At 48.2% G+C, this 15009-nt stretch overlaps 6 protein-coding genes across 6 annotated transcripts; 3 read left to right on the top strand and 3 right to left on the bottom strand.

Annotated features, from left to right (window-relative positions):
- Positions 1–3655: 3655 nt before the first annotated feature.
- Positions 3656–4396, top strand: YALI1_A19595g (uncharacterized protein; the record flags this gene model as incomplete). The annotated part of the gene is made up of 1 exon (XM_500215.3): positions 3656–4396. One exon carries the CDS (start codon positions 3656–3658, stop codon positions 4394–4396), a length of 741 nt encoding a protein of 246 aa, XP_500215.3.
- A 254-nt stretch (positions 4397–4650) lies between these two features.
- YALI1_A19563g (uncharacterized protein) lies at positions 4651–6855 on the bottom strand (the record flags this gene model as incomplete). Its single annotated transcript, XM_500214.3, has 1 exon — positions 4651–6855. One exon carries the CDS (start codon positions 6853–6855, stop codon positions 4651–4653), a length of 2205 nt encoding a protein of 734 aa, XP_500214.3.
- A 1376-nt stretch (positions 6856–8231) lies between these two features.
- Positions 8232–8885, top strand: YALI1_A19549g (uncharacterized protein; the record flags this gene model as incomplete). Its single annotated transcript, XM_068281874.1, has 1 exon — positions 8232–8885. The coding sequence occupies one exon, from the start codon at positions 8232–8234 to the stop codon at positions 8883–8885; it is 654 nt and encodes a 217-aa protein (XP_068137975.1).
- Positions 8886–10098: 1213 nt separating this feature from the next.
- Positions 10099–10485, bottom strand: YALI1_A19526g (uncharacterized protein; the record flags this gene model as incomplete). The annotated part of the gene is made up of 1 exon (XM_500212.3): positions 10099–10485. The coding sequence occupies one exon, from the start codon at positions 10483–10485 to the stop codon at positions 10099–10101; it is 387 nt and encodes a 128-aa protein (XP_500212.3).
- Positions 10486–11579: 1094 nt separating this feature from the next.
- On the top strand, positions 11580–13103 carry YALI1_A19515g (uncharacterized protein; the record flags this gene model as incomplete). Its single annotated transcript, XM_500211.3, has 1 exon — positions 11580–13103. One exon carries the CDS (start codon positions 11580–11582, stop codon positions 13101–13103), a length of 1524 nt encoding a protein of 507 aa, XP_500211.1.
- A 949-nt stretch (positions 13104–14052) lies between these two features.
- Positions 14053–14838, bottom strand: YALI1_A19483g (uncharacterized protein; the record flags this gene model as incomplete). The annotated part of the gene is made up of 1 exon (XM_500210.3): positions 14053–14838. The coding sequence occupies one exon, from the start codon at positions 14836–14838 to the stop codon at positions 14053–14055; it is 786 nt and encodes a 261-aa protein (XP_500210.1).
- Positions 14839–15009: the final 171 nt, after the last annotated feature.

The following is a 15009-nucleotide window of genomic DNA, read 5'->3' as shown; positions in this document are numbered from 1 at the left end:
TTGTCAATACGTTGTGGATCCGAACTGTACCCTGTCTGACGGTATTGTCTCAAATACGGGTCATTGTACATTGCTATTGAATAATACTCGGGATGGACGTTTACAAGTACCGTACAGTACAGTACAATGTTCAGTTATTACCGAGGTACTTTACGGTACTTGGCCGTTCATAAACCTCATCTATACTCGCACTCAACTCTGATCCTTGATGAAACAGGTGAAGCGTACAACTCGATTCCTATCGACAACGTGTTTCGAAAACGTGCTCATCCGCTTGGTAAACCAACATAAGCCTGCAGTATCAGGCCATGTTGCTGTAGCCAGCCACCCCTTGGACCTGCCGACGTTGAGCCAAGCTTCAGGAGTATTGTCCAAGTACAGTAGGTAATGCACTTGTATAGACAAGATTCTGTACTGCACCAGTATTATCATGTCGCAGATTTGAAAAAGAGGACAATGGACGGACGCAATGCAACGGTGTCAATGTTTTCATTTGGTATCTTTCATTTGTTTCTCTCATTGTTTCTCATTATTTCTTTCATTGTTTCTCATTATTTCTTTATTATTTCTTTCATTGTTTCTTTCTCAAGCGACCAATTATTTCTGCCCCTTGTTTCTTTTTTCCCTTGTACTTGTTTGCTTGTTGTCCATCTGCCGCTGCAACTCGTATGGGGTACAAGCCCAACCTAATCATCTTTAGACCACTCCCGCATCAACCTTGAGTATGAGGGTCTCCCTGCCTTTTGGCTGGGCTTTTGTCTGGGAAAAAGGTTGAGTGAAGCTGCACACCTCCCGAGAATTTTCCGGATAGGCATGTTTAGGCGAAATGTGGGGACGGAGAAGTTGATTGGGGGTCTTGAGAGAGCCAGAATGGGGCTGCCCAGCGAAAACCGCACTGTAGTGCACCTCGAGGGGGTACATGCAATACCGACACTCTTAAGCTCACCGTACACCAATTATACACCTACATCCATGTCTCGGACTTCGGAATATTGCCAGCAACCGTATATTGAAGTAAAAAAGAGCAAATATCCGGACCGCGACACACAAGCGGCTTGTTTCACAACTGGCGCAGACCGCCCTTGTCCTGCCATGCCCCTCTGCAACCTGCTGCGGTAAAATATGGAGTGCAGAGATGCTGAAAATACCGGACCTGAACCTGACAGGGTTGTCCTTGGCTCTTGTCCCTCTTGTTCACACATTGCACTACACTACCGCACGCACAAACAGTATTAACTACATTAAATGCGCTCATGCGCTCATGCGAGACCCTCTCCTGGAGTGTGGCTAGTGACGCCACTTTTCGGTGTCATGGAGATGACAGCGCTGACAATCGAGATTGGATCTGCCATCGCATAGTCGACCGGTGGAAAAAGAAACGAGCTTGTCAGACATAGTTGCTACACGGATCTACAGAAAGGACTTCTAATCAATCAAACGTGGTTTCTCACTCTACTCTAAAGCAATATTCATTGCTCTACAAACACCGAGGTCTCGTCTCGTCTGTACCGTGTACCCCATCAGCCCATACTACAAGTAGCCACTTTGGCAGGTTAATATAGCCTACTTGGTACAACCAATGGCTCTTATTCACGTAATACTGGTTCCTGTAGACATCTCTTGGCACTGTAGGCACACTTGATGGCGTTTGCTTGTCTATCTTTGTAATAACGGAAGTGGTAACCGATCTTTATACCTGCGGCGTCTACCTTTCTACAGTCCGACTGGTCCATATTCAGATCGTATTCGTAACGTAACTCTTGACAGTTGCCAGCATGGTTGACAATGGAGTCCACAGAGCGATATATTATCACCTGATTGAACTTTCTCCCTCACACATCTCGGCTTCAACCCTATGTGGTCCTCTCTTCAGCTTCTGCCTGGTGGTCTGAGACTTGCTTAAAGTTGCATGTACCGGAGATGCGGGAAACATGGCGGTCGCTGAGTGGACAACAAGCTTGTTTTTCGTGGACATTTCAACCGAAATCACATCTATTCCACCTCATTAATCGATTTTTCAACTCGGCGTTCCTCTAGTGTTATTATTGGTGCAGCTATAGACACCGCAATCGTGCGCCCTCACAATGCGCCAAACCTCCTCCACGCGCCCACCCAATTCTAAAACCACGTTTAACACAATACGAGGCACTATCTGAGACCTGCACCGCAGCATTTCCGATTCCCTGTTGAAGCTCTACCGGTCTGTAGCTCTGAATGTAATCTGCAGCTCAAGCCAACACTCCCCACACCCCTCATCTCAAACCCCCCTCCTCTCGAACAAGCACAAGCCAACTCTGAATAGAACCTTTGTCTTGGTGTCTCGAAAGAGGCTTAGACGATCGATTTCTCCTCTGCAATCACCTTTCCCAGTCCAATTTGTTGACAAACTTGACTTCTCTTGTTACTGCACACATGAATCCAATGTCCAATAGTGTATCTGCACACCTGCCTGTCTTTGTAGATCCAAGGACTGTACAACTGAATGTTTGGCGATGGAGATGTTTGTAGCGGAAAAGCTAGACGCACCGCTGCTTCTGGTATACAGTGGCTATAACTGCTTGATCGGGTCGAAATATATGTCCCATTGCTCGTAACATCTCTGAGCTATACGCTTCGGGTTGTACCTGGCCTGTACCTGATCTGTACCTGCCCGTACCTGCCCGTACCTGCCCGTACCTGATGTAACACCCTGCTTGTTACCCGCGACTGTGCATATCTACTCGATGCGTGACTTCGGCAAGACTTGGGGTGGATTACCAGGCGTAGGAGCCGCACTGATGCTTTGCCGACTGATGCTCTCAATGTGCAGATTTGGCCAGCACGAGCTATGTATGTCGCATTTCTTTTTCAAAACACGTGCTCAAGGGCGTTACATTCCAAGCTGTCGAATGACAAGATTGCAACTCCACGGAGCCGCTTGCTGTGTACAGTGCTTCCGTCAGGGGTTTGGAGGCGGACTAGGACAAGATGTATAGCCAGTACAGTACACAGTGCGGGTACTGTAGTCGTACGACACCAAAACCGCCGATCAGGGAAAGTTCATGACTGAAATGAAAATTCTGCCAAGTACACCGAGTGTAAGACATCTCTGGATCTAGGTCGTGTCTCCATGGTCTTACCTCTCGGTCCCGTGGGAGGTAGAAGTACATAGAGCCACATAGCAGGACGACAGTATGAAGCTAAAGGTAATCGGGGACTTGACAATCCTGGTTGTAACGGACTCGAGGACAGAATAGAGATTCAACATGTCTCAGATGGCGTTATATCACGCTCAGTTGACCACGTTCTGAGCCGCAGACTGAAATTTTTTCATAGTCCGACTATTGATAGATGACGAACGCTAGATAGTTGAAAGATCGACTACACGAGCCCTTTTTTGTATGTTCATGTTAGTTTCACCATCGTCACCGCAAAATATCCTAACCAGTTCATCCACTCACATGTATCCCAACTAGATACTGGGGTATTTTACTTGACCTCCAAATGGTCCAAATAAACTTCAACCTCACATGAGAGCTGCTTAACACTACTCCGCTTAATATCACCACATCACCAGCTCCATCTCACTCAACAGAGGACAGCCGAAAAACACCAAATACAGCCGTGAACACAAATCCAAATACGAGTCGACACTCTGCAACGGCCTATATTAACCATGTCACTTCCATACGCCCCACTAACCCATATGCCACCACAGCGCAGCTCCAACATTTCTCTCAACGAGGAGGTGCGTCTCTACTCTTCGCCAAAAGAGAGAGAACGATACGAGAACCTCGCGGAGCTGTACTCGATTATTGTGTCCCTGGATTATCTTGAAAAGGCCTTTCTCAAAGACTCTGTGTCGCAACAGGACTACTCGTCAATCTGCACTCGGTTGCTGTCTCAATACAACACCCTGCTCAAGGACGAAGGAGTACAGAATGAGTTTGTGTCGTTGCAGCATTTCAAGGACAAGTACGGACTCGACTGTTCGCTGGCAACACAAAGAATCAGTGTGGGAATCCCGGCCAGCGTGGTCATTGCTTCCCAGGCATCGTCAGCACTAGCATCAACAAACATTGGGGGAATGGACGGAGGAGGACGATCCACTCCCACAGGGGAAGGCCCCTCGACGTCACGAGCTGTTGCCGAGGCCACTGGCAACTTCATTACTTGCATGGACGCTCTGAAGCTCAATTACTCCGCCACTGACCAGCTGCATCCTCTGCTGGGAGACCTCATGACCTCGCTGGGTAAGGTGACCAACAAGGACTTCGCGGGACGAGACAAGATCGTCAAGTGGTTAATCACGTTGAACAATATGAAGGCCACGGAGAGTATCACCGATGATCAATCGAGACAGTTGTTGTTTGATCTTGATAATGCTTACAAGGGTTTCTTTGCAGAACTAGATTAGGGACAGCTAAGGAGGCTAGTCCAAAGCGCAGCATGGTGCGGTATCGAATCGCACAACGCCATCCATCTCCATGAGGTACGTACCTCTCTTGAGACGTGGTGCTCACAAAGATGGTTTGTTATCTCCCTCCCTCCCCCCACAGCAAATATAGATAATGGTACATGATTTAATGCATCTCGTTATGACTTGGGCAGATCCGTGCACTTGTAGGATATAAATATATTGATAAATACTGGTCATAAATACGTAATAGATCACTGCAAGTCAGCCAGGGCAGCCTTTCTGCGCTTCTCGACGTCAGCCTCAGTGATATCAAACTCCTCAGCGGTCTTGATGAGATTGTCCACCGACAGCACCTTGTCTCCCACATTTTTGATGTACGTGTAGAAGTCGGCTGCCGAGTCAAACTCGAGCAATTGCGACTTGTGCATTTTGAACAACGCCAGAGCAGTCTTGAACAAGAACGACATACCTTCCAAACACAGAAACACGTCCCAGATCCGGAACAGCACCTCTGGAGGAAGCGTGTCTGCAAAACAACTGAGGAACCAGCTGAACGTGATTGCTTCGAGGTCGATTTCCAGCTGGTCCATGTGTTGATTTATTTGGGGCAAGTGCTGGACAATGTAGCTTTTGAGCACCCTTTGGTCAGCACGAGAAGTGAGTAAAGGAGGAGCCAGGTAGTCTGTGGGCAGCAGGTTTGTGAGGGCCACCAAGGCCCAAAAGGCATCTTCCTCTGTGGGAAATGCCAGCAACAGAACAGCAGCCATAATGTTCATCCCCTGGCAGTATCCAGTGTCCGGATTGTGTCTGGATACCGCTACCAGAACGTTTCGCAGCTTGGCTACTCCCGGACCCTTGCCAAAGAAGATGTTATGAGGCATGGTTCGGTACAGGTCCAGGTCGATCTGCGACGTGTTCTGCGCAGCTATGGGGTCATAGTCTGTGGCTGAGCTGTTGCTGTCTGTAAGCAGCTCCTGGTACAGCCCAGGAATGGTAATAGACTCGGCTCCACTGCATTGAGACCAGATTTGGGGCCGCAATTTGACAGGAATGCCGCCCAGAACAAGAGACACAAAAGACTTGTACAGTTTTGGATAGTGGGGTCGGAGAGAAACGCCGCCGAGACCTAGGAGATTGGTACATGCATTTTCATCCTGTTCAGACGCCAAGGTGGAGAGAGTGTTGAGGAACTCGGTCCAGTTTTGTAATTGAGCCTTTTGCTGAGTGTCGTGAATGTGACTGAGCTGGGAAAGAAGCAGTTTGACGGGTGTGTTTTTCGAAACATTGCTGACACTGTTGTTGTTGACATTGGTGGTTAGAGAGACTGTAGCAGTGGGAGCACTTCTCGAAGGGGGTTCCTGAAACGCACTGGAGATAGGCTTTGAAGTTGTTTTCGTTTCTGAGGACTTTGTGGTTGTTTTAGACTGATCAGAACTGCTGGTACTTGAACTGGAGCTCTTAACCGGCTCAAAAGAAGAAGTATTATCAATGGTGCTGTCTTCCGTGCTATGAATGGAGACGGGCTTTCGAGCGGACTCTTTTTGAGATCGCTTCCAGTCATACTTGAAGCCGTATCTGTCTGTGAGCAGGTCACGTGACTGTTGGAGGGTCGGAGGAGCCATGGAGGGGTCGAAGATGGATGTCATTTCGATACTTCTGGGAGGGTCAGAAGAAGTGGACATGTTGGTGGCTGTGTCGTTGTTCAGCGAGCCGTTCTTGACACTCGAGTATTCCTCTTCACGGGTGTTTGTTGTCGTAGAAGAAGTTGTGATTGCGGAAGTGGAAACAACTGCAGAACCCGAGTTGTTGCCGTCTCCACCCTCGTCCATAAAACTTTTGAGCGAGGCAGAAGAAGATTTGACCGAAAGGAGGGAGCGTGCACTTCGAGGACTGTCCCACAGAGTCTTGGTGATACTCAAGAGACTCCTGGATTCGGATTCCTGAGGAACATCAACTAGAGCCTCCTGTAGAGCCTCGTTGATGACGTGATCCGGATTAACGACACTGGTGACGCGCATGGAGCTTAGCCGCCGTTCAATCTCAATCACAGACACGTCGCATTCCACCAGCATGGTTTTGAGCTCGCGTTCGCGGTCCTCGTGCTGTTTTCGCATCACAACCACTTCCTTCTCACGTTGGGCCAGATCACGTGACAGCTGCCGTACCAGAAACATGCCTCCGTGTCGGTCGATCATTTTAGCCAGCGATTCGTCAGACAGGTTGTGGAGGGCGCTTGGCATTTCATCCAGCGAGGAGAACAGAGGAGTGTCGTATGGAGCAGGCGAATGTGGGTTTGTATGGGCCGAATTGTACGATTTCCTCGGGCGGAGGACGGGGGCGGGCCTTGTCTGTGTTTGTGTTGATACCGGACTGGAAACAGTGTCCTTTATCGAGCCATGACTGTCTTCGTCAGAGACAGCCTCACATTGTAGAGGGTCTGAGTGTATAGGGGTCATAGCATGAGTGAGAGGAGATGGATGGAAGGCCGTCGGTTGTGTGTCGTTACTGGATTGTGTGGTGCTGTTGTCTCACTTGTCGAATCACTGTCGGATCCCTTTCGAGTCGCTGTTGAATAGCTATCTCCTCTGTTCTGTTCTGTTCTGTAGTCCAATTCCACACCTACAAGTACTTGTAGGCCACTTGCTTTCTGTATGCAACTGGCTCCTCGAGGCGAAAGTTAATTAGTGCGAGAGGAGTGTGTGGGAGGGAGTATAATCAGTAGACAGGTAAAACAGTAAAAGATGCCGTATATATAATGTTTCTAAAAGAGTATGTGGAGCGTGGGATTGGTGATTGTGGTGGGAACGATAGGAATGCCTCAGCTTAGTAAGTTCTCCTAAATATGACTAAGCTCGGGATCTACAATGGCACATCCGATCTGACGATAACCTGATAACCTCAAGACAAGATGCCATTGTAGATCCCGTGGTTCAGTCACGTGGTCCCGGCGTTGATATTAGTCATCTTCGGTATCTCAGGCTCGTCTTAATATTCCCACAAGCGTTGTATTTTGTACTTGTACGGCGCAGTAGTATCACCGTATGTATGGTAGCCTCGGTCTAGGCCTAGCTGTGCTTACAGCTTAATAAGAGGTCCAAGTGAATGGTTGAATACTAGATGTACGTCTTTTTTCTGCCTTTCAATGGGTCTATTACTAATATAATTGTATCATTTTGTAGAGAAAAGCTGGCTGAGTATTTATTCACTTTCGGAACCGCAATATCTCTAAAATTTATTGTTGATCCAAGCTTCTATTATACCAGGAGTACCAGTGAGCAGAGTCTGGTTGAGTTAAAGGGCAACTGGACGAAAGGATGAATTTAAAAACATTAAAAAAAATGATGAAAAAATGATGAAAAAATTAAAAATTAAAAAATTATATAAACATGAGTCAAAAAAGGTGAAAAATACACTGAAAAACTAATATGAAAATTGGATGCGAGTTTGATAGACATTGAAAAATCGGAGCAAGACAAAATAAACGCACACAAGAATGCCCCGTGTACTCTCCAAAACCGGTTCTAGCCAGGGACGCAAGGTTTGTAGATTAGTCATGACGTCACCTGCTCTGCTTCCTGCATGTCATGTCCATCCATGTCCCCCCCCGGACTAGAGTCGGCCGAGCTAGACGGTCATTTGCTTCTGCATATTACTAATTGCTGATTGGCATAAAAAGTGAGGTAGCGACGGTACCGGACGACCACCACTGAAACAGATACGACCAAGCGCACGCGATATTACTGTCACACAAACATGTTGCGATCGCGTCTTACACAAGTACAGCCCGCGGCACGACGGTTTAGCACCTCGGCTAGCCTTCACAAGAACCCTTATGTTTTCTACGATTGTGAGTGACCAGAGGACCGTCCAGGACGGATTGGAGATGACAAGACAAGACCCGCCAAAAACCAGTTTCACTAACCAAGTACAAAGAAAACAGCCACGAGGAGTGGGCCACAAAGGAGCCAACCACAAAAAGACCTTTTCTCCCTCAAAACCCTCCAGTCTCACGTTTGATACCTCCGACCGAAAACACGACAACCTGACGGCCCAGCAGAGAGCCGAGCTGGTTTTCGGAAAAGTGGGATCTCGAAAGGCCCGACGAGAAGACGCCGAGAAACTGACCCGGGTGATTGCAGGTGTCCGAGTGCCCCCCAGACCCGAAGAGCCCGAAAATTGCTGCATGTCCGGATGTATCAACTGCGTGTGGGAAATGTACAAGGAAGACATTGACCACTGGCAGGAGAAGCGAAAGCAGGCACACGAGGCGCTCATGAAGACGCCAGGAGCCACATGGCCGGCCGACTTTGGAACCCCACCGGCAGATCGAGCCAATGACCCCGAGGCTAAGGATGAATGGGATGACGTTGACGTGTCTATCAAGGTGTTCCTGGATACTGAGAAGCGACTGCGAAAGAAGAAACAGGCCAAAAAGTTGCAGGAGATGGGAGGTGGCGCTGCACAACAGCAGCAGGCCACCGCCTAAAACCACTTGCAACCGAATGGCCAAAGCCCTAGCAGGCATTTAGTCTGAAGACAACAAACAACAGCACAGCAACAGCAACAAACAGCAAAAACAACAGCAAACAGCAACAACAACACAACAGCCAACAACAACAGCAACAACAACAACAAAATGATGGTCTAGACTTGCATCGTCCACCTGTGCGCGTTTGGAAAGTCACGTGACTGGCTCTGCCCCCACGGCCGCATCCCAGCATTGTCCGTTACTATCGTACTGGATGCTACGGTCTCCAAGGCTGCTATCAAGACGCTCTAACTACAGTGTTATAGAATGTGACAACGAGAGCATACCGAGACTTTCAACATAACAATAGATTTATAGACTATTAGTGTAGGGCTGTAGATGGTACTGGTGTAAGAACCAGGCGGTCGTGACACTGGGCTGAGGAACGTAAGGACCATGGCCTACATCAATGGAAGCAGCTCGATGAGACGATCAAGATGCACATTTCGTCAGTCACCTGGAGTGACTTTTACTCGTACGAGTCGTGGTTTGGCGTGGAGATCGGGTTGTTGAATGTGAGAAGCGGAATTTGGGGGGTTTTGGATCAAAAGAGATACCTGGAATGTCGTGGAACCCTGTAGAATTCATGGATTGTCTTTTCTTGTCTGTTTTCCTTTCAAAATCCCATTCTACAAGGCCAATGGTTCATTTCGGACATATTGGACTTCTCGTCGTATTGTCCCTGCGATACGATAAAAGACTCATTCAAGAGCTTCGTGCCATCTTTATTATTTCGGCAACTTTTCAGAGTGTCGTGTAGATACAAAATTCGGAGTAAACACGTCTCAATACTCGATATTTGTACTCTATTGTGGTAAGTACGATCCGCGTCGCTGATGATGCTCGTGTATTATCCTTCTATATTAAACAGACACGCCCTTGGACTTGAGGTCGGCCTTTGCGAGCTTGATTTGCTGGGTTAGTAGGGAACATGAGACGAGGGGAGGCCGAATTCGAAAGTCGGGAGTCACCTAGAACTTGTAGTTGTCGTTGACTGGACTTTGGGCAGGTGAGGAGTCTGACCATTCAAGGGCTTGTACGATAGTGATTGTCTTACCACTGTCACGTCTGAGAGCCACAGGCCTCGTAAACACGCGCCATAATCAGATCATGGCACGTCTGCCATATTTGATTCGAGCAGTCAGCACTTGTCATTAAGAGCGCTGTCAAGTCACCACAGTTTAACCCTCTCAAAATCACACACAATGGCACGACTCTGGTATAGTGATACTCCGTATCCACTCCGGCACTTCATCTCCATCCAGGACGTCACACTTGCACTGCACATATTCGCAACGAAATGCAACCTTGTCACCTCTCCTCTCCTACTCACCTCCTTCAGCTCGGCGTACTTCTCGGGCTTGTCGTTGAAGGACAGAATATCCCAGCCCAGAGTACCCAGAGAATAAGAGCCAAACGAAACAATGGTCCAGAAAGGCAGCAGAGGCACAATCTCCTGTCGGATCTTCTCGCCGACAGGAATGAAGCCGAACCACAGAGCGGCGTACACGGCAATTAGAGCCACAAAGAAAAAAGCGGTTTCGGTGGCCTTGGTCATGATGTGTGTTGGGTTGGTGTGTGTGTTTGTCGGACAAGAGTGATGTGCTGTAGATACCTAATGTATGACGCGTGACGTGTTGGTAAATTAGGGTTGTGTGGGTGGGGTAGGTTGGTCCAGTTATTGGGCTTGATATTGGCTCAATCGGGGCCATAAAGATATCAGAAGGATTGCTGGGGCTTGCTTATCGTAATTGTTCACTCAGATTGTTTCCAGGATCAATATTGAGCAAGATAGCCCGACTTGTTGTTTTCCTCCATTTTGTCCTAACCGAAACGTTAATATATATGCTACAGGGCGAACCGATTTGTGAGTATTAAACGATATTATTTGATTTTATTTGATTTCATTTGTTTGATTTTATTTGTTTGATTTTATTTGATTTTTGTTTGATTTTATTTGGTTTTATTTTATCTGATTTGATTTGTTTTGTTTTTTTGGTTTGATTTTATCTGGTTTGATTTGATTTGTTTGATTTGTTTGATTTTATTTGATTTTCTTTTATTTTCTTTGTTTTATTTTATTTTCTTGTCTTTCCTTATTTATTTTTTATTCTACAAACTTGCATTGATACTGGTGAGACTGAAAAACCCAAACCAAGGAAAACGCTCGAAAAAGACTGAACCGGGTCAACATCGCCCGCTCGTAACCTGTGGTCATAACCTGTGTAGATGGCGGGCCGATCCTCCGCCTGAATCCGGCTACCAAAACCAAGCGGGTTTTTCTGCCCGGCCAGCTTCAACAAAAATCAGCTGTTTGTCCCTTCTTCACCTCCAGCCAGTTTTCTCCGCCTCTTTTAAACTTATGAGGGGGTGCATATGGAGAATCGGAGCAAGTGTAGTTTTGTGGGCCCTGTAGAGCAGCTGGGGCCTTGGCGATGCCTTTAATGGACTCGCCAGCCCGTTTCATGTCGTTTTGTGCCCTCCAATCATCTTCAAGGACGCCGTAACCGCCCCAGCACATGACCCCTCCCCCATCTCTGGTGCATGCATAAAGTTGCCCAGTGTCCTGGCACAGCAATCTACACTCAGCAGTTGTGAGAAGCGGACCGTATCAGCTGTGAAACGACTCCGACACCCTTTTGACACTCTTCAATGGACCCCAGGCAAGCATTACAAACGATCGGCAAAAGTGGCGTTCTTTCCGTCGGATCTGCCGAGCAGATCTCGGAACTGTCAGTCACTCTCAGAGACACAAAGTACCAGTCGGACATTGGCAAGGTGCTTCCTGAGATCTGCGAGGTGTTTGATCTACCCGCATCCACCGACAACCTCATTGTTGTGTCCTACTTACGCATCATCGGCAACTGCGTGAGTGAAAATGAGGTCAATAGAGCCATTTTGCTGGACGTGTGGCTCAACCAGGACTCCTTCAGACACTACATGAGCTCATTGGTGAAGACTAAGAACTCGATGGCCCTTCCCTTCTACTCGGCAGTGCTCTTCAACTGGGCCAATGGCGAAGACCCCGACGTCAAGGAGGAACTGGTTCACAGTCAGGAGTTCACCCAGGGACTGGTGTTGCTGTTTGAAACCCTGACAGATACCGACTTTGTATCGATAGGCACTCTGCTGACCATGCTGCAAATGTGGGTGATTGGTCGACTAAAACTGGACCCCAGAATCCTCGCGGCGGTCTACCAATATCTGCTGAATTGTACCCAGAAAGACTCCAATGTTCCGGGAGCCACAGAGCTGCTTCTGGTCATGGTCAACGACGAGGAAACAGGAAAGATGGTGGAATTTGACAAACTGTACAAGCTGGTAGTGGATTTATCGCAGGACAATCCCGATGACGCTCTTTTGGCCCCTCTTGATCTCAGAAGAGCCCTCTACACCGCTCTGGTGTGTGCTTCGGAAGGTATCAACATGAACCAGCTCGAGTTTGTGTACCAATTGAAAGATCTCAAGTTCTGGGACCCTCAATTGGCCGGAATTGGGCCCTCCTGTTGGATTGCGGTGACTAGTACTCTGATTACTAATGAGTCAGATCTGGCCACTGTGCTGACAAAGTACCCGCATCTGATTGAAGAGTCGCTGTTTCTGCTCCAAACTGGCCAGTACACGGACCAGTTGCAGTCGGGAGGCCACTTCCTCAAACTGGCGTCCAACAAGAAGGATTATTGTGTGGAATTGGCAGCTAGTCCACTGCTCAAACAAGGACTTACTAATCTGCTGGCTTTCCCTTACATTCCCGAACTGAGACTTTTGGGAGCACAGATTCTGCTCAATGTCGTCAAACACGTCTCTGACAAGGACACTGACGCTCTATTGAAGACCCTGGGAGCCCAGTTTTACAAAAATGAAGCAGACGCTCATATCAAGTCTGTACTACAAACCGCCCTTTCATACTGCTCGGATATGGATCGAGACATGCTTGACCATGTAATCGACGGGCTGGCCGGGCCCATTACCCCCCGAACCATGCGAATCACCACCGTTGTCGGTGTTCATGCTGCCAAGTTAGATGAGGCCCAGCGAAAGAAGGTGCTCGCCTTTTTGGAAAAGTGCACCGAGCTGGACAAGTCCGACCAGCTCAACAAGGGCGTGGTGAACAACGCCGCGTATATTTGCAAGGTGGGTGATTTCGGCGATGACCTCCTTCGCAAACTCATTTGATGGGTTGTCTAGACTACTCTCCTGGGAAGACGAGACATAGTCTTGTGACAGGACCTTCGGTGGTCGGTGACTTGGGCGCAATGTTCCGTGGGTCTCTTGGGCCGTAGACGGTGGCTACTGCGAACTACTTCAGCGATCAAGTCGTGCGTCGAACGTAGTCAAGCCCGTCGCTAAGACTACGAGTACTCTCCTACATCTCATAACAGGTCATGACTGTGCAGTATCGTCAGCAATTCAATACACTAAGGAAATGGTTAATGCATTATGATCAAGATAGCAGCAGGCCTCTGAGCTGTAGCTGGTGAATTAGGTAAGAAGGGCGCCCTGGACATTTTCCTACTAGGCACTCTCAGTAGTGAAACACACATTGTACCCTCCCGAGATCAGAGAATACGCTGATACTGGGTTGTTTCTGCTTATACATTCATTTATTTCCGTGACGCCATTTTATTTAGACAACGGCTGTTGTTACAATACCCAAGTAAACTCAAGTAAAATGTGACTTGGGTCAACTAATCCTCCATCACCTCAAACGACCCTTATCACGATCCACAGACATTCCATGGATAAGTAGATACAAGTAGTATCAATCTGTTGCACTGGTCTTGCCCATTTTGTTTACATCAATTATTTGTAATAAAACACAGACAGTCGAGTGAGACGTGACCACAAGTACAACAGTCGACCTACAACATGCGTATGTACATCGTCCTACGACAATTCACCTTAGAAGGACACTAGATGAGAGACGGCGGTTTCCTCATTCAATACACGTACCGTACTATCACTACACACTTTCTGCTCATTATAATATGCATCATCTAGAACAATTCATACTTCATCATGGTCAGGCCAGATCACAGATGGTAGTGACACTGAGATCCTCGCCGAACCGGTACTGTACCGATAGATTGTTGTTTCCGTATCGTATCTCCGATTTGTCGCTCCCTTAGATAATCTGCTCCATCTCCTTGGCGTACTCCAACGAGTTTCCAATCAGTTTCTCGGTCACCTTTCTGCTATTCAGAGTGGCGTCCTCGCTGATAACACCCGGGAAGGTGATTCGCTCACCGTGGATCTCCCAGCCAGGCTGCTCCTGCACAAAGTCCACCACGCCCTGGTCCGAGTCGAAAAACAGCAAATGTCGAGCATTGTTGAGAGGCAGCGAGGTGTATGCCTTTTCGGCGCACAAAGCAATTTCACCCCGGATGGCAAATACTAGAGGGTCGGCGAAACAGAGAAACTCGGAGCTGGGAACAGCGTCCTTGTTGGTGATGGCCTTCCACACCCGGTCGTAGGCTCCCTCCATGATCCATCTCTCTAGCTTAATGGGGAACGATAGAAACTTGTCGTTTTCCACCGTGTCAAAGTCCAACGACTCCAGCTCGGTGTGGAACTGCGCAATTTCGTTCTGCGACAGCAGCAGCAGCAGATAGAGCGCCACAATCTTGGACTCGTGGGGCGACGCAGAAAGACCCTGGATGCCATAAAACTGCCGCGATTGCGCCACAAACCTGGTGAATTCGGCCTCTTTGCCCAGATTGACGGCAGACAGAGCGCCAATCTCGAGCGCCGTTCGAGCTGCCTCCAGGTCCGCCTTTGAATGACCAGACGAGTTGGGCGACGTCAGAAGCCCGCTTTTGGCCATGTCCACCTTAAGGGGCAAAAGCAGCTGCTCCACCTTTTCGTAGTCGCCGGCCTTGTATGCGCTTTCCAGAGATGCGATTGGAGACATTGTCGTTGTGATTGCGGTTGTGTGGTTGAGTGGTTGAGTGGTGCTGGATCGTGTCACTACAGTTAGGTTAAGTGGCGATGTGCATGCACATAGAGGTTAAGAGTATGCGAAAAGGCGGAGTGAAGGGGGTCATTATCGGCTCCACAAGAGGGGGAGATGGAGTTTTTAGGG

This window comes from Yarrowia lipolytica, chromosome 1A (assembly GCF_001761485.1).
Source record: "Yarrowia lipolytica chromosome 1A, complete sequence".
Taxonomy (NCBI): Eukaryota; Fungi; Ascomycota; class Dipodascomycetes; order Dipodascales; genus Yarrowia; species Yarrowia lipolytica.
The sequence above is the reverse complement of the archived record's forward strand: the minus strand, read 5'-3'. Positions and strand labels throughout refer to the sequence as shown.